The sequence below is a fragment of the Alexandromys fortis genome, unplaced genomic scaffold, assembly GCF_014885135.2.
Source record: "Alexandromys fortis isolate MF-2015 unplaced genomic scaffold, M_Fortis_MF-2015_v1.1 scaffold_5, whole genome shotgun sequence".
Classification (NCBI taxonomy): Eukaryota; Metazoa; Chordata; class Mammalia; order Rodentia; family Cricetidae; genus Alexandromys; species Alexandromys fortis.
In genome coordinates, this window is record NW_026067924.1 from 2859746 (window position 1) to 2882015 (window position 22270).

Below are 22270 nucleotides of genomic sequence, written 5' to 3' on the forward strand. Positions count from 1 at the left end.
CACACATGCATGCACATACATACACATACGTGCACACACATGCACACATGCTCACATTTGAGTTTCGGTATTTCCCATAGTACTGTCTCATTTGACATGATATCTCAGTAAAACCCAGAGCCTCTTCTTTCCCCTAGACTAGCTGGCCAATGAGCCCCTAGAACTCACCTTTTTCTGCCTCCTGCTCTACCCTATCCATCTCTTTGCAGGCATGGGCTGTTCTACTTGGCTTTTATGTGGTGCTGGAGATCTGAACCCAGGAACTCATGATGGTGTCACAATGATCTCAACCAGTGAGCTATCTCCTCACCCATGGAACCTGTGATTTTTTAACTGACTTTTAAATTTTTCTTCTTTATTTCTTTCTTTTCCATCTCACTGTAGGTAGATGTGGTGGAACTCAAGGCCTCACATATTCCAGGCAACCGCACTACCACTGTGGGCTACACCAGCCTTTCATTTTCACATTAACTGGTACTTGTAGCTCAGTATTCTATAAATTATAGCCTTGAAAGTTGGCACTGGATTCATAAAAATCAATTCATACAGTCCTGGTATTCATCATAAGATTATTTAGGTTGAGGGTAAATCAAGATTTAAGATCTACAAGACAAAAAGTTGCTTATTAAACTATATTACAAGAATTTGGCTGGAGCTCAACCTACTTGTATTTAAATGGCATTTCCCCCCTTTTTAATTAACTAAAACATAGTGGGGGAAAAGTAATGCTGTTACCCACAGTGCATGTCAGGCCACTACATATGATACATAGATGTAATTAATCACCAATTCCACTATTTACTAGATAATGTTTGAGCTGTTGCCTTCTAGATCTCTAGCTGGGGAGGAAGTCCACTTACCTGACAAGGATAATGGCTCAGAACAATGCCTATGATTTTTCTGATGAGTGGAAAAATAAGTGGGGATGAAGACACTTTGTCATAAAGATGCAAACAGAAAATTCTTATACAAAAACTATGTGTTTCTTTACATAAACTTCCTTAATAGTTGGCTTTTTCTGGTAGGAGTTTTCTCAAGAGCAACCTGCTATGATTAGGGCTAGGGAGATGCTCAGGAGGTAAGTGGCTTGCCTTGCCAGCTTGAGGTCCTGAGTTTGGATTCCTAACACAAAACCAAACCGTACCTGAAGCCAACTCCCTCCACCCTCCAAAATCACTAGATAGGACAGCATTTGTAAACCCAGACACTGGAGGAGGTGGGGTCAAAGAGGAGGGATCCTTGCAGCCCACTTGCCATCCATCCTTGCCATCTCCATGTTCAGTAAGAGGCCCTGTCTCAAAAACGTAAGTAGAGAGTGACAGAGGCAAAAGCACGTCAGCCTCTGACTTTCCCAGGCACGTGCACACCCACCCACCACCAGCCCACCTCCCCACCAGCCCACCTCCCCGCCAGCCCACTTCCTCACCTCCCCACCAACCCACCAATCCACCTACCACCGATCCACCAAACCAACCCCTACCAATTCACCAACCCACCTTCACCAACTCATCCCCCACCAATCGCCCCACGAATCCTACCCCCCCCCACACACCAACCTACCAACCCTACAGAAAGTTTTGATCAAGTAGTGGATGGAAATAAAAAAAAATAGAAGATGACATAAAAAAGCAAAAAAGATGATGGAACATAAAAATGTTTTTACAATTTAGGCTTAGAGGAGATTAATGAATCCAGGGTAATCCTCGCTTCCTTTTTCCTGCAGGGTCAGTGGGTGGGAGGAAAATGCTATGGCACTGGCCAGACAAAGCCAGAGCTCATGACTTCACCCTGACCGCTATTGTTGTCCCTTGTCATTAGGGGCAGTAAGTGGAGCTCTCAGGAGAAGGCTGGCAAGCAGCTCTGATTTAGTCCGATTGCATGTGTGCAAAGCCTGAACAGGAGAGCTTGTGCAAGCGAGAAAGGCTGAAACTTTTTCCCAAGAAAGTCCTCCTCCCAGATACTCAGGACACTCAGTCTTTCCCTGGGCACTTTGTTATCTTAAACATGGGAAGAAAAAGTGCACAGTAAACACCCATCTCTTCACTCAGCACTGCTCTCTGTTCTTGTTGTCTCTCTCTTGGCTTAGACTATTGTTTCTTGGAGATAATAAAAACCAAATGAATATTTGCTAGTTTCATCCCAGTATGAAGTTTAGTCATGCAGTGCTTTCTTATAGGATATTAAAAATAAAAGAAATTAAGGATATAAAGCACATGAGAGTATTTAAAGTGATTATGGAGATCATTTAACCTTTATAATTTAACCAGCCAAAATCCCTCAGAGTTTGGAAAAGTGAATTGTACTTTCAGATATCTCAAAATCCCCCATTGTTCTAGAGGAGTTTTAACTATGTAGGTAATATTTGCAACTGTTTCCATTAGGTAATATTTGCAACTGTTTCCATTAACTGATTTATCTCTTAATAGGTAATTAAAACTCCTTTGCATTTGAGTGATCAAAAAAGCCATGAGAGCCGCAGGCAGCTTTCTCCCGAACGTCCTGTGTGCTTAATGGTGGAGGCAGAGAATGCAGAATTCGATTTGGATAATACAGCTGGCCCTTCAAAGAAAGAAGCCCCAAGAAACACTCACGCTGCAATGGACAGCGCCATCCACTCTTCCCAGGGTCGGTTGACTTATTTTCTTCAGCGTTCCAATATAGTGTTCTGAATTGTGTCACACTGAATAGAGCTAATTAAGAAGTGTTTATTTTCTAAGAAGGCATCTTCTAAACTGAGCCATATAGAGAGAATATAACCAATGACAAGAATCGTAGGTTTTATATCTTGTTGTCTATTATGAAAATAAGCATAAAACTATTTCCTTGACTTGAAACACAAACCATTCTCCACAACCCCATTGTTCGGTGACTCCTTTTTCGCTGCTTTTTGGAGTTGTGGGGTTCATTGGCTTCTTTTGGGTCTCCTGTTTACAATTTCAGCTTTCTTGTATGTTTTTTTGAGAGTAGTGAGCCAAACATGTGAGTCTAAAAGATAAAGTATTCGCAGGGCAAAGTTCGCAAGTAGTATAGTTTATGCTGTAGGGCTCTATTTTTGAAGATTGGTTTTATCAAACACTAGTTCTATCAAGTTTTTCAATATTCAATTTTCAGAAGAGCCTTATTTGAAATTATCTTTTGCAGCAAAAAGGTATTACCCATTACCTTTTAGTTATAACTTTTAGGTTTTAGTCATGTGTTTCTGTAAATGGATGGATACGCTAACAGTAAATAGCATCAGCCCGCCCGACAGATGTGATGGACGGGAAGCTAGTGCAGAACTAGCAGTCACAGCATCATGGCAAGGAGTGGCACTCATACGAATTACTAGTAACAAACCCTGTGGTGAGCATTTCCTTTGAAATTATCAATTGGTTTAATTACACAGCAAAGAAAATAACATAACATGTACTAATACTCCATCTTTTATTTTGGCAGTTTTGTTTTGCTGTATTTCCTTTTTATTTCACCCTTTTCCTCTTCCATGTCCTCCTCTTCCTCTGAGTGTTTGCGCTGTATATGTGTGTGTGTGGTTGGATATACATGTGTATGTGTGGGTATGTATGTTTGTAGGCATGCATGCATATGTGGGGGTATGCATATGCATGTGTGTATGCATGCATGTTGGGGTTACACTTGTGTGTGTGTACGGGTGTGTGTAGGCATGCCATGGAAGCCAGAAATCAACACTGTTTATCACAGATGACTCTCCCATTATTATTATAAAATATATTATTACTATTATTGTTATTATTGTGGTTTTTGAGACAAGGTTTCTCTGTGTAACAGCCCTGCTATCCTAGAACTCACTTTATAGAGCAGGTTGGCCTTGAACTCACAGAGTTCTGCCTTCCTCTGCTTCCCAAATGCTGGGATTAAAGGTATGTGCTACCACTGCCCAATTTCCACCTTATTTTTTGAGGCAGGGTGTCTCCCTGATTACACTCGACTGGCTGGTTTGCAGTGAGCTCAGAGATCCTTCTGACTCTGCCTCCCTCAGCATTGAGATTACAGACACCTGCCACCACATCTAGTTCTGTTTTTAATGTGGGTCCTGGGGAACCAGATGAAGGGTCTCAGACTTCTGGGGTCAGTACTTTCCCACTGAGACAAGAGCTAAGACGTTGAGAAGAGAAATAGAATGCAGGGAGGAAATAGGTTCCAGGTCAAACTGCAAGTGATTAGATTCAATGAAGGAGGGAGGGGATGTAGAGACAAAGCAAAGCTCTGAGAGGGGAGAGGAGAGAGAGGAGAGAGAGGAGAGAGAGGAGAGAGAGAGAGAGAGAGAGAGAGAGAGAGAGAGAGAGAGAGAGAGAGAGAGAGGAGAGAAGAGAGAGCATTTAGCTCTGGGAAATGGGCCACGATTCTGGAATAGGAAGCTGGAACTTCTCCATTATGATCAAACTGGCTGCATGATTCCACTTTGTGGGTCACCTCTGCCTTGCTGAGTTTTTGCTTGTTTTTTTTTTTTTGTTGTTGTTGTTGTTGTTTTGTTTTCTTTTGATTAGTTGATTAGTTGGCAACCTCAAACTTCTCAAGAAGTGGTAAACACCTGTTCATGTTTGGAACTTTTTGCTTCCTTAGGAGTGATGTCATATTGGGCAGAGCAGGACTCCACCGACTGCTAGGTTCAAGTCATGGTTTGCTCCTCTCAAGCTGAGGTTGAGCGTGAGCCTTGGACTTTCTTATCCCTCTCTGACATTTTGCTTGCTTGTGTCTCAGCTGACATCATCAGTTAAGGCCCACTGAAATGCCACTCTCTAGAATCCTGTGGACCTGAAAATAGTACATTAAAACTTTACACAAAGAATACATAAAGGTCAAATTCTATAATACTGACCTTAAATATTATTGAGATAAATTAGGGCCCAGGTATATATTGAATCATGTAATAAATTCCACAGCTATAAAGCAATTGGAACTAAGCGTATAATTTACAGCCTTAAGAACTTGCATTTAATTTACTTGTAACAGGAAAGAGCATCTTGGGCTGTTTTGGGGAGCTAAAAAGTAGATGTGATCATCCTCAAAATGCATTTGTAAGCTGAGTGCAAGCATTCTGTATTGGGATGTAAAAAAATTAGGCCTCTAATGTTTTTTGTTTGTCTTTTGGAGGTGTTTGTATCTTGTTGTCTCTGCCCTTAAGAGTGTACTGGTGGCTATAGGTGACGGAGAAAGCACTTTTGGTATCACCAATCAGCTCTGTAATCTCCCAGTATTTAAAACTGCTGGGCTCTCTGTAGAATCTAGCCAACCTGAAGACACTCCCTAGACACAGCCTCTTAATCACCTACCCCCAGAGCTGCAAGAAACAAAGCCTTTCCTTCAGACATGGCCCGTCCGTACAGTTCTAGTGGAGCCGCAGGAAATGGACTGTGACACTGGAAATCTGAGATGTTGAAAAGAGAGACACTGTCAGAGCTTCTCCCAATGGGGGGAGATCATCACCCAAAGAAAAATAAAGCAAGAAACAGAAAGGGGAGGATTGTGACGTCATTGGACTAAAAAGAAGAGAAAGCATGCCATTGATGTTGCTTGAATATCAGGTTCAAAAGGTCAACTCTGAAGTCACTGAACCCTGTAAAATATGTGCACTTGTAGACTGTATTACTTTGAAAAAATGTTTTAGTATAACATAGTCTTATTTGAGAATTCTTAACTTTTAATATGGTGGGTTCTGACTTAAGTAATGATATTTCCTACCAGTGATATTTTATTCTAGTTTTAAGATACTGAGTAGAAGATTAAAAGTAATTACTTTTGGACCATTTTTCACCAGATACTTTTTGTTTTTTCCTCTTTCCTGGGACAATGTGGGTACATTCCCTAGATGAGCCACACCATGCTATGAACTTGACTTTTAGTGCGCTATCCCCAGCTCTCCTCAAAGAGGACAGGTGCACCCTGGGAAAGAAGAACACCAACACATTCTGTATGCAAATGCAATACGCACTGAAAGAGAGAATTTCTTAGGCTTTGCTTTAGAAAAACCTGATTATTGTTTTGCTTTTCTCTGAGTTCAGAGACTAATGTAAGTTTCATGTTCAAAGGTGGTAGAAGGGCTGTCTCCTTCTGTCATGAACAGATTTATACAAAACCAGAACACAAAAAATCCTCCTAGTACATATTTCCTCTATTGCTTGATTTTATTTATTTTTCTTGGAAGCTCCTCAGCTTATTATTAGTGGTTAATATCTCCCAGGGGCTTGTATTCTGTTCTATCAGGGCTGTGATACAGTGTGCTGTTTGTTGCCACTGATGTGTTACTAAGAGAGTTAATAATGGGTAAACAAACACAACATGTGGTAATTCATTTCAAATTATAACTTTATTAAACTCTGGCTTGATGACTTTCTGGCTAGTTACAACTAAAAGAAGGAAAGTAGGGAAGTTGGACCACGTGGTATGCTTATGGACATGAAATTTCTACCTGAAAAAAATGTATTTATGATCTTCAACAAGCTGTCTTGTATTGGTAGGTTCCATATGCAATTTGTCAAATCTACTATTCTGTCCCCAAATCATAAAGAAGTGCTTTCATGCCCCTTGCAAGTGTGTCCACACTCTTTCCCAAAAGGATTTTGCACAGTTCATGGTTGATGTTTTCAACATGTAACTCCACGGATGCCTGGGTGCAGGAAATATTTATAAAGTGCTGGAAGACAATATCGATGGTATAACTTCTGTGATCTCCATCTTCTAAGTTGTTTTACTTTTTAGGCTAACCACTCGAGAAATGGTGATTGTGTTTTACAATTTGTTTTGCATATGGACGTCTTGCAAGAACAACAGTTCCTGGCAAGGTCTGTGGATGCTTTGTGATTCTGGATGCAAGAGAGTTTTATTGTGCAGTCACAATGAACAAACCTCGCTGCTACATGTTGTGGGATTGTTAGCCCAAAGTGTCCATCTCTTGACCTTCAGAGGTTTACTGGAGGCTTTTTTGCTCCATTATGATACAAACATGTCTACACGCCCAGTAGGAAGCATGGATTCTTTCAGTATCTTTTCCATAAAGAGTCGGCAAATCTTCTGGGGCAGAATCCAGACCCAGAGAAGGAGCAAGTGCAGCTAGTAAATAGCTGTTTAGTTGGAAAGTGAGAGAACAATTGTGAGAAAGAAATGTGTGCTGTCGAGGCATCATAGTTGTCCTCTGTCCCAGTTAGCTCCAGCCATCCTTGAGCATACTATAAAAGACAACTGGCTTTTTATTAGATGATATTAGATATTAGATGAGGCAAAGGTTTCATCTATCTATCTATCTATCTATCTATCTATCTATCTATCTATCTATCATCTATCTATCTTCTATCTATCTATCTATCTATCTATCTATCATCTATCTATCATTCATCTATCTATCTATCTATCTATCTATCTATCTATCTATCTATCTATCTATCATCTATCCACCATCTATCTATCCATCTATTATCCATCTATCTACCTATCAATCATCTATCTATCTATCTATCTATCTATCTATCTATCTATCTATCTATTTATCTATCATCTATCTTTCTCCCCCTCCTAACACTTCCCTGTCAATTCCTATAAACCACATCACCTAGAAGAGAAAACAAAGAACCCTTTGTTGATTATAATAGAGTCTATGACATCAGAAGACCAGAATTAGGATTTTTCCATTTACAGTGATAGAGAAACATTAAGTGGTCAGTAGAAATTTTCTGTCCAGTACTGAGTTGCTATCTTCCCAGACTAGTAATGGATAGCATAGTTCTCTTTCCTGACAGTGGACAACAGCATGGAGCAGAGCTGTAGTCAGCCACATGGTCACAAGGAGACACTGCCAGACCCTAGGTCTCTTAAATTCACTTTCTAAAGGATATTTTTAACTTCAGCTGGATTTCTCAGTGTATAACCCTATCATCAATCCTGGAGTAGCTATCTTGCATGGTGTACCCCACATTGTATATGACAAGTGTCTGATAGTATGTAGGCTTTCTATTTAAAAACAGACCACCTAACCTGGCTGGAATAGGAGGGGTTGCCACAGTCGAAAAGCAGCATTAGTGAGCATTAACTCGTATAAAAATTGCATATTACCAAGCAGACATTTCCTACAGCAACAGTTTAACAGACTTAGTGAAGCCGTAAATTGTGTCCACGTATTAGTGTCCCGTGGAGCAGTTACCATTTCTCCAGTCTTTATTTGCTTGTTTGTTTGTTTTGAAACAGTGTAAGGTGAAGCTGGCCAGGCTGATCTTGAACTCACTATGCAGTTGAAGATGACCTTCAGCTTCTGATTCTCCTGCTTCACCTTTGGAGCACGAGGGTTACAAGTGTGTGCCCACGCTGGGTTTAAATGGCATTGTGTTTGCTAGGCAAAGACTATCCCAATGGTGTCCCACCTCTAGATCTCGTTGGCAGTTTTTAATTGTGCTTTTAGTTTTCTTAATGCCGTGTTTTTCTGACAAGTCCTTTCAGGAATATGCTCGCTGCAAATATTTTCTCCTCACCTGCCTTTGACCTTGCTGGTTTTTTCGCCCCGTCTTTCATAAAATGAGCCTCCTGGATTTTGATTAAGTCCTGTCCGTCAGGCAAAGTCGATTAAGCTTTTCGTGTCAAGCCTTCAAACTCTGCCTTGCTTCCGTTCAGAAGACTTTCTGTTTTCTTCTGAAAGTTTAGATGGATGATTCATTTGAAGTTCGGTTTTTAAATTAGGTACATAGCTGAGATCAACTTGGCGGGGGGAGGTAGTGTTCTTTGCACAGGAAAGTCAACTTCTAATATCCTTTGCAGACAGACTTGTTATAAGGTTGAGTTGCCTTTGCATGCTGGTCAAAAATCAACTGACCACTATGTTCAGCTGCTGAGAAGTCAAGAACAATGGCACTGGGTTTTGATCCTACTGCATGTACTGGCTTTGTGGGAGCCTAGGCTGTTTGGATGTTCACCTTACTAGACCTGGAAGGAGGTGAGAGGTCCTTGGACTTCCCACAGGGCAGGGAACCCAGTCTGCTCTTCAGGCTGATGAGACAGGGGGAGTTGATTGGGGGAGGGGAAGGGTATGGGAAGCGGGGGTGGGGAAGAGACAGAAATCTTTAATAAATAAATAAATAAATAAATAAAATCAACTGACCAACCTTTTTAAATGGCTGCTAAAATTCTTTGTCATTTCTAATGAGTACAGAAATCCTCAAGATTCCTGTTTAATCCCGATGACTTACTCCTTACTTGGTCTTAAGCCCTGAAGAAAGACTTGACACTTATTTTTGAAGTTATTTTCTTCAATTTCTTTGCCGGTGATTTATTATAATACTAGAACCCTAAAAATCAACCAGTTATATATTTATTCGTTCATTTAAAAACTGTGTTTTTCCTTTGCTTCCTTCTCTTTCTTCTTTCTTTTTCTTATTTCAGGACCTTTCTAGGTAGCTCCGTGGGAGGACTGTGCCTAGTTGTCTGTCCAACAGAAAACAGTGAGAGGACAAACAGGTCAAAGCACTAGCAGTGGGAGAAGCAGAAGCACAGCGAGGACACTCCCGAATGAGCTGAACATCCTTTATCTGCATGCTCAGGAAGCAAGAGCTCACAGGTCAGGAGAGTTACCAGGGTTAGCTGTCTTCCCTGTGACAAGCAACAGCTTGTGAGTGTTGGGGTCAAGTTTCCATAGCCAGTTTTAACTAGATTTCCACGTTACATTGTGAAAGTTCCAGTCCACAATTTATACTGAGCTTAGATAAGACACAGTTATTGTTTATTATTGTTATTATTGTTTCTTCAATTTATAGTATCACTATATGGTTTGTGCTGGCCTTGAATTAACAATCCTCTTGTCTCAGTCTCCTAGAAACTCTTGAAGATATTAGTTATCTGTATCATATATGTGTATATGATGTAGATGTGTATATATAATGCTTATATAATAATCTCCCTCCCTCTCTCTCTCTTTCCCTCTCTCTCTCTTTCCCTCTCTCTCACTATACACACACACACACACACACACACACACACATACAATAATTTGTCAGTTGTTACCCCATTGCTGTGGAAGACTCCTGAAATCCTGAATTTTGAACTTGAAAACAGTCCACAGGATTTTGCTGGTGACAGTTGGAGCCGAGCTTAGGGACACACGGTCTGAGATAGTTCCAGATTACAGACAACCATCACCACTGCAGAGAACTTCCAAAGAAAGAGCACTTCTACACGAGATAGCCATAATTGGAAGTATTTTTGAATGACTCCTTAGAAATCCCATTTGTTGAAACTTTGAAGTAAATGCTAGACTCCACGGCATTTGGGCTGGAGGATTATTTTGTCTTCAGATAGCATCCATAGATCCAAATCCTTCATCTTAGTACAAAACTGAGCCTCGGGGAACCACAGTATGTTTCAAAGTGATTAATCTGCATAAAGAGCTAATTACCTGCATTTTAAAATGTCTCTACTTAAGATATGGAAATGCATGAAATATTATAAGTCACAGAAAAGCTTCAAAATTCTTTTATTTAGATCCCCCTTTTTATAAACAGCAATTGATAAATTCTTCTTCCTATCCCCACACCCTCTTGCCTGTTTCATTCCCCTCTTCTTGCTTTCCTTTAAGCATTGATGTTGGCACTGTTTAGGTTTCTTTGCAAACAGAACAAGCCTTCTGGTGGTAGCTGTAACGCTAAACTCCCTAAACAAACTTAGTTGAGCAAATTCTTCTCAGTTGGAGCTGACATAGCTCTCCTACCATTAGTGGATTGTGTAAAAAACAAAAATGAAAAAAAAATCATGGTAATTTGTTTTCATTTTGAGCTTATTTTCTGGGGCTCTTCACCATCCCTCACAGCCTTTCACGTGTGATCCACTTCCCTCTCCAAGCCGTGTCTGAAACCTGCTGGTGCTGAGAATGCGTGAAGCCGGCCTGCAGGCCCGCAGGTCCGTAGATTGGTTTTGACAGGACTGTGGTACTGAGCCCTGCCTGGGCCCACAGTGATGCTAGCTGACAGCCCCTCACTGCTCCTGGAAGGAGGGAACATGTGGAAGGAATTGCTCTTTCACATTTCCCAGTTTGTCATTTCCTCTGCAGGGCAGCCCCTGACCCTTCCAGGGATCCTGACACCCATACAGGAAGTGCTCCCACTGATGTAAAGGAAGTGGAGAAGCCCTTAATGCCAAGCGCAGAGGGAAGAGGGCGTGTCAAAAAGATGTGAGGGACAGAGAGATGGGAAGGCCTTAAAACGTTTCCAGCAGGTTAGACTGTGCTGTATTCTTTCCTGTGAGCAGTGCCCACAGATCTGCTGCTGTTCAAGGAGTCGAAACTTTGTAGGGGAGCTACCGTAGGACCCCTCCTTCCTCCCCGTGTTTCATCTGAAAAGTAGAAGTGGCAATAAAAACAGATGTGTCGCATGCAAATTATGAAAACCAAAGTCGGAGGAAGAGATGCAGATAGACGTCTGTTCCCCTACTTTAAGACATGGGGTGTGTGTTTTCAATTACAGAGTGGGGGTTAAAGTCACTGCGTAACACAGCTTGAGACTTCAGACCTGTTTCTATGCTCAGTGTTTTGTGTGGCCTCAAGCATCCTCCCTGCTGATCAATCAGTCCGGCAAAGGAACACCAGGGCTGAGGGCTGGATTGTCAACCACACTACTTTGACATTCCTTTTTCGGGCATGGCCATAGTCCATCCCCAAACTCCAGATCATCTGTGTTTCAGGAATGACGGAGGAACTCAGTTTTGAAAGCACGGGCATGCATCATTTAACAACAGGATTATGTTCTGAGAGATGGACTGCTAGACAATTTTGTCATTGTGGGAATGGTAGAGTGTGTTTGTATGGACCAAGATGGTTGAGCCCCCGACACATCTGGGCAGTGTGGGAGAGTGTATTGCTTTTAGTGCTGGTCACTTACCGAAGGTTTGTTATGTGGTACATTTTTAAATATTTGGAAACATTTTCCAGGATATGTATTTGTCTAAGAGCACTCTTTAATTAAGGGACAATATTTTACTTTTCCTGTTCCACTCTCTGATTCTGTTTTATGGATATGTATATATTCCTTAATCTTTTCAGATGAGTGTGCTCACTGTACAAGCATGGTGTATATATACATATACATTAATATATATTCAATAATCATTCATAAAGACATACTCTCATTTGTCTTCTGTCAATTTCTCTCATTTAGTCTGTGCTTCAGAATTACATGAATGTCTAAAGCAGTAACATACAAGTAGATAAAGGCAATAGATCACTAGGCTGTGGTTCTTGGCTGAACACGAGCCACTGAGATGGACCTATCAGTATAAGAAAATGAGAGCACTTTGAAATAGCCTCGGGAGCAGCGGTTTAGGCAGGGAGAGTTATCGTGGTGCTTTGATGGGACTCACTCATCTCTGTCCCCACTATTTAATCTGAGGTTCCCAGGAGTGCTGATAGCTGAACACAGACAAAAGTTGAAATGAGGAGCTGTAGGGATAAAATATACTTTCAGTCTACTTTTGCTGACCTATGAGTCATGATGAGCCAAACCAAGACTGGCTGATGAGGATCTGCCTCGGAGACATGACAAAGTGGACCTTTCAGTGGCTATGATTTGTTTCACAGAAGCTCTTGTTGTAGCCCACAGAAGGTAGCATCTCCTTTGGCTAGCTCTGTTCTTCCAAAAGGGATGAATGAAAGATGGAGGGGACTGGGAGACATGAAGGAGGGGATAATTAACTTTTTATTTATCTACTGTCTGTTTTGGGCAGTGGTCCCACAAGATTTCACTCCTCAATATATGCAATGTTAACTTAATTTATGCAAGTATATTTTATGATGATTGTACAATGACTAAATCACCCAACAGGTCATTTACTGTCACCAGCATCTACATGGAGTGTACTCGTGTGATATCAGTTTTGAATATCTGTGTTTTACCACGTTGAATCAGTTGGGCATGCCTTGCTTCCATTCCAGGCCTTTTAGTCTTCATTTCTTTAAAATAATCATTTTCTTGAGTAACATGTGGTATTATAAATCTTGTTCTGAAACCCACAAGGAAAGTCTAGTGCATTCTACATATGCTAATGTCTGAGGCTCTTCCATTTTTCTTTATTCCTTCCAGGTACCTCATGGTTCCTTCACCTCCACCTCCCTTCTCTTTATGTTTTAATGTCAAGGGTAGATATTTTAGTGACATTTTCCCCTTTCATTTTCCATTGATCTGAGTGTTTTTCTCCATTATCACATAAGATTTAATGGCAGTTGTCACATAAGATTTTGTGGCTGAGAAAAGCAATTAGAATTTGAAAGATACTGAATTATTGCAATCTTCGTGATTCAATTGTTGCTTCTTGGTGTCCTACTGGGGAATTTCTGAGGATGGCAAAGAGAATGAAGAGCTTCTATAGGTGACCTACCTGGTGTGTATGGTTGTAGAAGTTTTCTCTGGTCTCATGCTAAGAGCTACCTGTCAGACACTTGTAGTGGGGTCCTTTATGTTGGTGCCACTTGGAAATGTGTGGTCTTTCAGCGAGAGAAATGCCTCAGGAAGCAGGAAAGAAAGTGTCAGTCAGGAGTCTGTGCTGTGGGAACACATTCTGCTCCTCCAGCCAATAGCCATTAAGATACCAGCCCACTTGCACATGATCTCTGGTACTTTAAAAGCAGTTGTGAAGTGTGTGCCTGCTCTCTTGCTTCCGGCTGCTAGACTCGGTTTCTGTTTGTGCAGAGGACTGTTATCTAGGACCGTGATCTGTAAGTTTTTCCCTTAAATAAATAACCCTTTTATAATTCAAAATTCTGAACTGGTGTGGGATGATTTTGTGATTTCCATCTTCATTTCTGGGTCGTCCTTGCCCAGGACTCAGAGCAACTTCTCTTGAGTAAAGAAGCAGGCAAGTACCCTTGAAGACTTTCTCTTTGGTCTACAGATTATTTCTAAGAGTGTCGTTTAACTGATGATTACCTAACACTTTTTCTTCTTTTTGTTTCGCTTTCTAATTCAAATTTGTTGTGCTCATACAAGTTCATCTATTGGTCACAGGAGGTTGAGTGTTGGCAGGTGCTCACGAATCCACCCTGTTGTAATTCAGGAAGACTTCTGTAATGCTAGGTAAACACCTTGTTAAACTGGGCTATCAGTCTACAACTTTATCGATTAATCTTTCCAGTTTTCCAGTGTCACCAGTAACTTAAGGAGGTAAGATAATTCTATTCCAAACTGTTTTGAATGTGCTATTTCCACGGGAAGTATTAATGATGATAACCAGGTAAAGCTCACAAGAGTGTATTAAAATTTTTAGATTCTTTTGTTCTATGTAAAATGGAGAGTTTAATATTTTTAAGACTAAAGGGGAGAAAAATGGTAATTTTCATAAAAGGGTAGAATCTTCATATGTATGGCAATTGGGAAATGTTTGAAGGTTATTCTTTAAAAGAATAAGAAAGTATATACATTTCTTTATTATGATAGTATTTTCACAGATAACGTATGTATGCATGAATATTTTATAATCTTAAGAATGAAAATGACTCAAATATTTGTAGTGTGTTGTAGACTTTCTCTGCTGGCCATAAAGTTCATGAGCAACTTGTATTAAATAAATAATATGTGCAAATATCTTTACAAACTGAAATCAATTTTATCGATATACGTTCTTCTTACCTGACTGGCTGCAGATGTTCATAAATGTCACTCAAGTGTGCTTTGTGTGCCCATCCATGTGGGAAAATGTGAGCTTGTTGATTGAGACAAGTTGAATTTAAGGTGGCTTCATTGTATTCTTTCTTCTGGTTACATTAAAGTATTTTTTGAATATTAAATCATTAGACCTTTTCACATTAGATACAGCCTATCAGTTACTAATCACTTTGGGTCTTAGGGAGACTAACATAGATTAAATACTCAGTCCACCATAACATTTAATTTAGCTTATTTTTTAAAGATTTAGTGTGTGTGTGTGTGTGTGTGTGTGTGTGTTGGTGTGTTTTGCAGAAGGTGTGCCCACCCAAGTGTGTAGCTATTAGCAGAGACCACAAGGGGGCATTAGATCCCTTGGAGCTGGAATTACAGTTGGTTGCATACTGGGAACTTGGGTTCTCTGCAAGAGCAGCAATCCCTTAACTGCTGAGCCACCTTGTCCTGCTCCAACTCTTAAACCTATCTTCCTCCTGAAAGACAAGAAAGTTGTTTGTTTCTTAACATTTTGCCACCTGCTGCCATGCTTATATTGGAAGATTCCTCGCAGCTACCATTTATTGGGTCAAATCACGCTACCAGCACAGAGTGCTGTCAACTCTTCCTTGTGTTTACCAAAACCCTAATTTATTTGCTGTGCAAATTTTCAGGTAGATGTTTGACGGCAGTTTTGAATCCAGTTAAGCCATTTGTTGACTTGAGCAGCATGTTTCTAAAATTTGGAGCCACTATTTTTGAAGCCAGTAAACACATTAGTATCAGGATTTGGGCCTGTGGCTGGCTGCCATGGTCATTGTAACACGCTGCTAAGAATTCGTAGTTTGTTGTTTATTTCTGGCCTTTAAACTGTTCATTTGTCCTGTGAACTAGATTATGTGCTTCCGACTGTCAGTTAGCTGAATGCATTTCAAGTCAATTTACTAAAATCGTCACTGTTAAGCGGTATATTTGGGCAGAGTTGACACCTTTGACATTTTCTAAAATGGCAAAAATGGCTGTATTTAAGGCTATGATTTATGAATGTTGTGTGCCTCCAGAACCTCCATCTCATTCTGGATTTTAGCCTCACCGCCAAAACTCCTTTCACGAACTGCTGGAGGGGCAACTAATTTGTGCTGCAGGATCACACAGTTCATGACAGATGGACAGACAGACATTTATACAAACCCCAAATTTTAGTAGTGATGCAAAACAGTGACCTTATTGCTTCTTGTGATTGCCTTATCTCACAAGAATAGAACTGGGGCAGGGGCACAGAGGACACAGAATGAGTGGGGAAGAAGAAATAGGATCGATGGGGCAGATTGGCCTTCAGGAAACAAGCTTGCGTCCCTTGGCATAAATACGAGGCTCAAGTTGCTATGGTTAAAAAAAGTATTTTGAGCCTTCAGTTGTCTTCTAGATTGCTGGCCTCTATTAAAAACTTCGTAAAATAATAGATAGGTTTAATTCCTCAAGCTAAAGAAAAATTATGTCATCTTAAAGATTTGCCTTATTTATTATCTAGATGGGGCCTGACTGTGGAAGGAAACGGCGGCAGACCTCATGTACTGCAAGTTTTAAATGTACCAGGCTAAGGTTTACTTAATTGGAACCTCCAGGCAATAAAGGAGCCCTTTTTAAAATTCTGTGATTCTTAATATGCTAAATAATGCAAAGCCTCCCTCTTGAAGCATGGGACACACATCTGGCAGCTTCACGTTTAAATTACAGGGGGAAAAACGCCTCACTTCAGCTGTAATTTTCTCTAAGAAAAGAATAGGAAATGTAATACAACCGAATTTAATTTCTGCTTAGTCTCCATCTTGTCTAATCGCAGGCCTTTTTCCCTTTGTATTTATATTTTACACACACTTTCTGTACGTTTTATTAATCTTTAATTTGAGATGCTTCTCGGCATTAGAGAGCTTGAGAAACCGTGGTGGGCTTTACTTAGTGAATTGTTTTGAAAAATCTGTCGGATTTCAAGCAATAAAAACAATAGGGTAGAAAATAAAGGGGAAATGGAATTTCAGAGACCCATAAAAATGTTTCTGACAAGAAGCGAGCATTTTTCAGTGGGCTTCCCTCTCAAGGTTTCTTTTTATATATTTATTTATTTTCTCCAGTATTAATGTTTTCTCTGCTTTGTCATTCGCTGGCTGTTTTTCATGCAAAAGTTATTATGAGCAGCATTCTTTCTTTGTATTTCTCCAAAGGACAGTGTCAGATCCTTGATTAATTTTGCAAAGGTCATTTGGAAAAACCATTAAAAAACATGCCAAGTAAAAAGATTAGCATACAGGGAGAAAATGCACTTTCATAAACATATGCATTTATATACAGAGAGGGTACTATGATATTATACAATTTTGACAAGTGTTTTCCTTGTGTTCCTCATGTATTATTAAAAATATGACTGTTCCATTTATTTTGTCTGGGTGACACCAGCTGACATACTCTAAAGGCATCTGCGGGTTAATGTTACTTGTAAACATTTTATCTTTTTTTTTTCTCAACGTAAGAGTGTGTGATCATTAAGTTGAATGCTGTTCCATAAAAGAAAGGGGACTTGCAAAATAATTAACCTAAATTTGTATTATTAACACATAAAATGGACCATAGGTAGCTCAGACAAGGACATGTATTCATTTCAATCTTTTAATTAAGATATTAAACAATTTTTCCATTTCTGGTTTTAATTATCACCCGGTAGCTGGAACTGTACTAGGTCTTCTAATAAAATTCACCATCAAACTAGAGAGAAAAATTGAAGCTACTGCCGGGGGTGCTAGGATCAAGAAACATGACCGTGACTCCTGTGAGCAGAGGCATTGTGTCTGAGTCCTCACAGGTGATCTGTGTCCCTCTAAACAGACACAGCATTCCAGCTGTGAAACACCGTCGTGCCATTACAGGAGTCGTGCTCCCCTGAGCTGAGACACAGAGCTCGTCTTTCAGAGCAGCTGACAAAACTGGGGGGCTACAGATCAGAGCTGGTAGCAGGGAGGCGCCGACATGAAGGCCTTCCCTGCCTGGGGAGGAGAGTTGAACAGGACACAGTCAGACTCAGACTAACTTAGACTTCTGTGTTGCTGACCCGCCGCTTCCTGCAGCTATCGTGGACCTGAAATAGAACAGCAGAAATACTAGGCGGTAACAGGGGGAGGTCAAGTACAGCGGAAGTTATGCTAATCAATCATTGTGAATTGAATAGCCATTTCAAGGCAAGGCACCCAAAGTTTTCATGTTATGAATAAAGGCTTCCTCCTGGAAAGATTACTCCAAATCAGCTCTAGATTGTTTTAAACACGCCTATAGACCAGTGCTCTCAACCTTCCTAAAGTGGCAGCCCTTTAATACTGTTCCTCATGTCGTGATGACCCCCAACCATACACTTTTGTTATTTACCCGAGGTGAACCACATCATTGCGGTATGACAAAAGTAGCAACTGAGGCCATATTTTCCTCCTGTGTCCCGGTTTATTCAATTATCCCCTTCTTTGCAAGTAGAACAAAACTTCATTCCTGAGATAGCCGTGGAGCCTTATCAGAGGTCTGATTAGGGAGTATGCTGTGGAAAGAAGCAGTCTTGGAATTATAGGCAATGACACGGATGAGCAACCACGCATACATACAGAGAACCGTCCATGCTCGTTGCCACTCTATGCACGATTCCTAGGACCTGGAAATAGCCTAGATGTTCATCTAGCAATGAATGTCTAACAAAAACATGGTGTTGTTGCAACAATAGGATATTATTAGCTGCCTAAGCAAAGCAAATCTATGAAATTTGCACATAAATTGATGGAGCTGGAAACCACAATTCTGTGTGTGGTAACCCACAGTGTAAGGCAAAGCATGAGTGTTTTCTCTGTTTTTGAACAGTATATTTGAATTTTGTGATATGTGTATTTCTCCTGAAATACCTAAAAAGGACAGTAGTTAGGTAAGAGACATAGTTGGAGGGGTTCACAGGGCGAGGTATCTGAACACAGTAGTTTAAAAGACTAACGGGGTTAACGGAACAGGCAGAGCTAAATTGTGGTGGGAGATGGGAGAACAGGGAAGAGGGTAGAGTGTGGAGAGGGATAACTACCTGGGCAGACCATTTGAAAATGGTCTGTGGAAACCTCCCACTCTAGAGTGTAGAGGCCCCAAAATGTGAGCTCATATTCACCTTATCTGAAGGTCAGAAACTTTGAGGTTGCTCAAAATTGTTAACAGCAACCAGGGCTACACATCCTGACCCAGGATGTGGTTGCTTGGTTCTTTTGACATTAAGATGGCCTATACAGGTAGATGCACTTCACCCTGATAAATGGTCAAGATTGCAAGCATACTCCTGCTCCTTCTTTTGAATTAAGAGGTTTGACCTTGGGAGTGGCTGCTTTCAGGATACCTGGTCTGGAGTGGGTCATTGCCTAATAAATAGAATGCTAATGAATGGATTAATGGCTTGATGGATCAAAGTGTTGAAGCAATTAACTGTTTGGAGTTGTCCTTTGTATCATGTTAAAGAAGTCTTTTGTTGCCCCCCAATGTATTGGGGTATAAATGTGTATGGAAAATTGAACTCAGGCAATTTCAGTATTCACTGAAACTCCTTCCTGATACTATCCTATGCTTCTGTTTTATTATTTTCACTTGTAACTTTGTTCTCTTTACTATTTTTCAGATTCCTGTGCCCCCACCTCTGGTAACTGGTATTTTTGTCTAAGCTGATCTCCAACAAATGGCAGCCCAATGTGGTGTGGTCACTGTCATTAGATACATTAATATCAGTCACTAACAGAACCCTGTGGGGCCTGTGGAGTATCTAACTAGGTATTATGACATCATAGGACTTGTATCCCAGTGTTCACTCCAGACCCTTCTATATTTTACAGTGTGTAGCTTGGTCCTCTTGTGGGTCTCCTAACATTGGGAACAAGGGCTGTCTCCAACTCTTTTTCTGGCATTTGGGACCCTATTGCTCATACTGGGTCACCTTGCCCTATCTTAATATATGAGGAAGTTCTCAGCCTTACTGTAACTTGATATGTTGTGTTTTGTTGAAATCGATGGGAAACCTGTTCTTTGCTGAACAGAAACTAAGGAGGTGTGGATTTGGGGGGTGGGAACAAAGGAGTGTCTGGGGAAGACTTAAAAGAGAGGAGTGAGGAGAAACTGTGGCTGGGGGGTAAAATAAACCAATGATTGAATGAGTGAATAAGTAGAACTGCAAAAGGAAAAAAATTGTTGTTACTTCATAACTATAATTTTGCTACTATTATAAATAATAATATAAATATGTGCTATGTAGGATATCTGATATGTGACCCCTGTGAAGGATCATCCCCCTTCCCCCCCCACACTGCAAAGGTGTCACAACCCACAGGTTGAGAACCATCGTTGCAGATCATTAGCACACAAGTTTTCCTTTGAGATACATTACAGCCAAATTAGGCAGTGCTGAGTAACCTTGTGGGTTTTTCACAGACAACAACAATAAACTATAAATTGAAGGCAGAAAAAATGTTTAAACATGGAAGAAAGTAAATGAGCTGCTTGTTATAAAAAATAATAAAGCCTTTATGGAGAGTCCTTAAAGCCTTCACAGAGTCCAGAATCTTGTGCACTATCTCTAAAGAGAACTGTAGTTAACAGACATGCTAGGAAATAGGAAATTATAAACTATACTTATGAGGATGGAAAATGTAATAAATATAACTCCAATATGGTTCTGTTATTAAATTTGTTAGAGAATATTATTTAAGAAGTCAATACAAATATATTCAAAAATTAAGGAAAAAGCAAAGGGAAATTTGTTCTTTACAAATGAATAATTAAGGTATTTTGTCATAGAAAGGAAGTCATAAAAACAAAAAAAAATAACAACAAACAGCCAGATAACCAAACACAAAACTGAAAATCTAAGGCTTCAATAAGAAATTTATTAGATAAGTTTAACAGTCCATTAGAATGGCAAAAAGAAGAGATTGTGAATTTGGAGCCAGAACAATAGAGATCAACCAGTCTATAATGTAGAAAAGAGAGAGTGGGGGAAAAAGCTAGAGACTGGGAGAACCCTTAAGGCGACAATGCACAGCTGTATCTGTGTATGGTAGAGACATAGGAGGAAAAGGACAGTACAATGGAAGAAAAATGTGCTTTAATAGTAGATGAATTGTACTCTGTGTTCTTTTAGAAACTGGAGGAGATGGGGTTGGATCTAGGAGGAGTTGGGTGAAGGGGTGAGGAAGGGAAGATAATAAAAGATAGTATATGAAGTTGTCAAAGAGTTGATAATAAAAAACTATTTTAAAAATAGTTATTAAAAATTCCCATATTTAAAAAAAAACCAATTCACAATATTGAACGTCCTCAGTTAAACTGAAAGCCAGAAGTACAAAATGGAACCATTTATCGATAACACCATGGCTGCCATGCCAGACATCTAGGACGAAGTGAAAATCCTGGCAGTAAGTAGCAGGAAAAACCCACACATTCTAGACAGGAAACAGTGCTATCAACAAAATGAAGGACATGAAGTCACAGAGCATGGGGTAGCATGCATAAAACCCATTCAAGTCCACATCAGAATAAATCCCAGTCACAACCGTAGCCATGGAGTCATTGTCAGTTGTTAGGTGCTGGGAGATGGAGAGACAGCTTTCCCTAAGAGTCTAAATCCTCCTTACCATGCTCTAGTGAAAAAATCAAACTCCCAAGAACATTTGGGCAATACAAGTTGAAGGGTTAATTAAAGTTGGTACAAATTTGGGTGGGCTGAGAATGTGGATGGGGTAGATAGAATCAGCCCAAAATGGAATAGCTTCATCTCCTCCCTACACAGTTCAGGGAACGCTGGAAGAAGAGGTAGAAAGATCTATAAGTGCCAGAGAGTGATGTGGGATGTCCTTCTGTATATGTGTTGCTCTTTATTGGTTGATGAATAAAGCTGTTTTGGCCAATGGCTTAGCAGAGTAAAGTCAGGAAGGGAATACAAAGAGAGATATAGAAAGAGAGTAGGCAGAGTCAGGCAGATGCCAGCCAGCCACTAAGGAAAGAAGACATGTAGAAAATGAGGTAATGCCATGGCCACGTAGCAATACATAGACCACTAGAAATGGGTTGATTTAAAATGTAAGGGGTAGCTAGAAATGTCCCTGAGTCATTGGCCAAACAATGTTGTAACCAATATAGATTCTGTGTGATTATTCAGGTCTGTTTAGCAAGGAAATGAAAGTTCAGTCTCTGTATACAAAAGGGGACTGAGGACAGCAAGGAAAGAATTCTTCCAGACATGAACAGAACTGACCTACAGCACACAGAGATTGTAGAAGCTTGAAGAAGACTTGTACTCGGACAGGGTCCCAGTGCTGAGGGGGGAAAATGGACACAAGCCCCCATCTCAAATGCAGAAACTATCTCCAGCTGATTTTACTTGCAAAATCAAAACTAGTTTTCCCTAATGGAGAGTTCATTATCATCACTTATTCCGTGGTGATGCTTGAGCATGCATGGGCAGCCCATGTATGGCAGTTCTCCGGTCGTTCCTATCCTGGGCAGTCCTAGAAATGTGTGTTAGTATCATACCCCAACATTTCAGTCTTCTTTTATGCTGTCTAGCCAGCGTCTTTTGGGGCCTTCCTCTTCACCTTATCCCA

General features: G+C 40.4%; 1 protein-coding gene across 1 annotated transcript in view; it reads left to right on the forward strand.

The window, feature by feature from the left end:
• The window catches only part of LOC126501615 (uncharacterized), a 269467-nt gene that overhangs the window by 111598 nt on the left and 135599 nt on the right, over nucleotides 1-22270 (forward strand). Inside the window, exon 10 of the mRNA XM_050142373.1 lies at nucleotides 2427-2625. Coding sequence (XP_049998330.1) covers nucleotides 2427-2625 — 199 coding nt within the window. The remainder of the gene's footprint in view (nucleotides 1-2426; nucleotides 2626-22270) is intronic.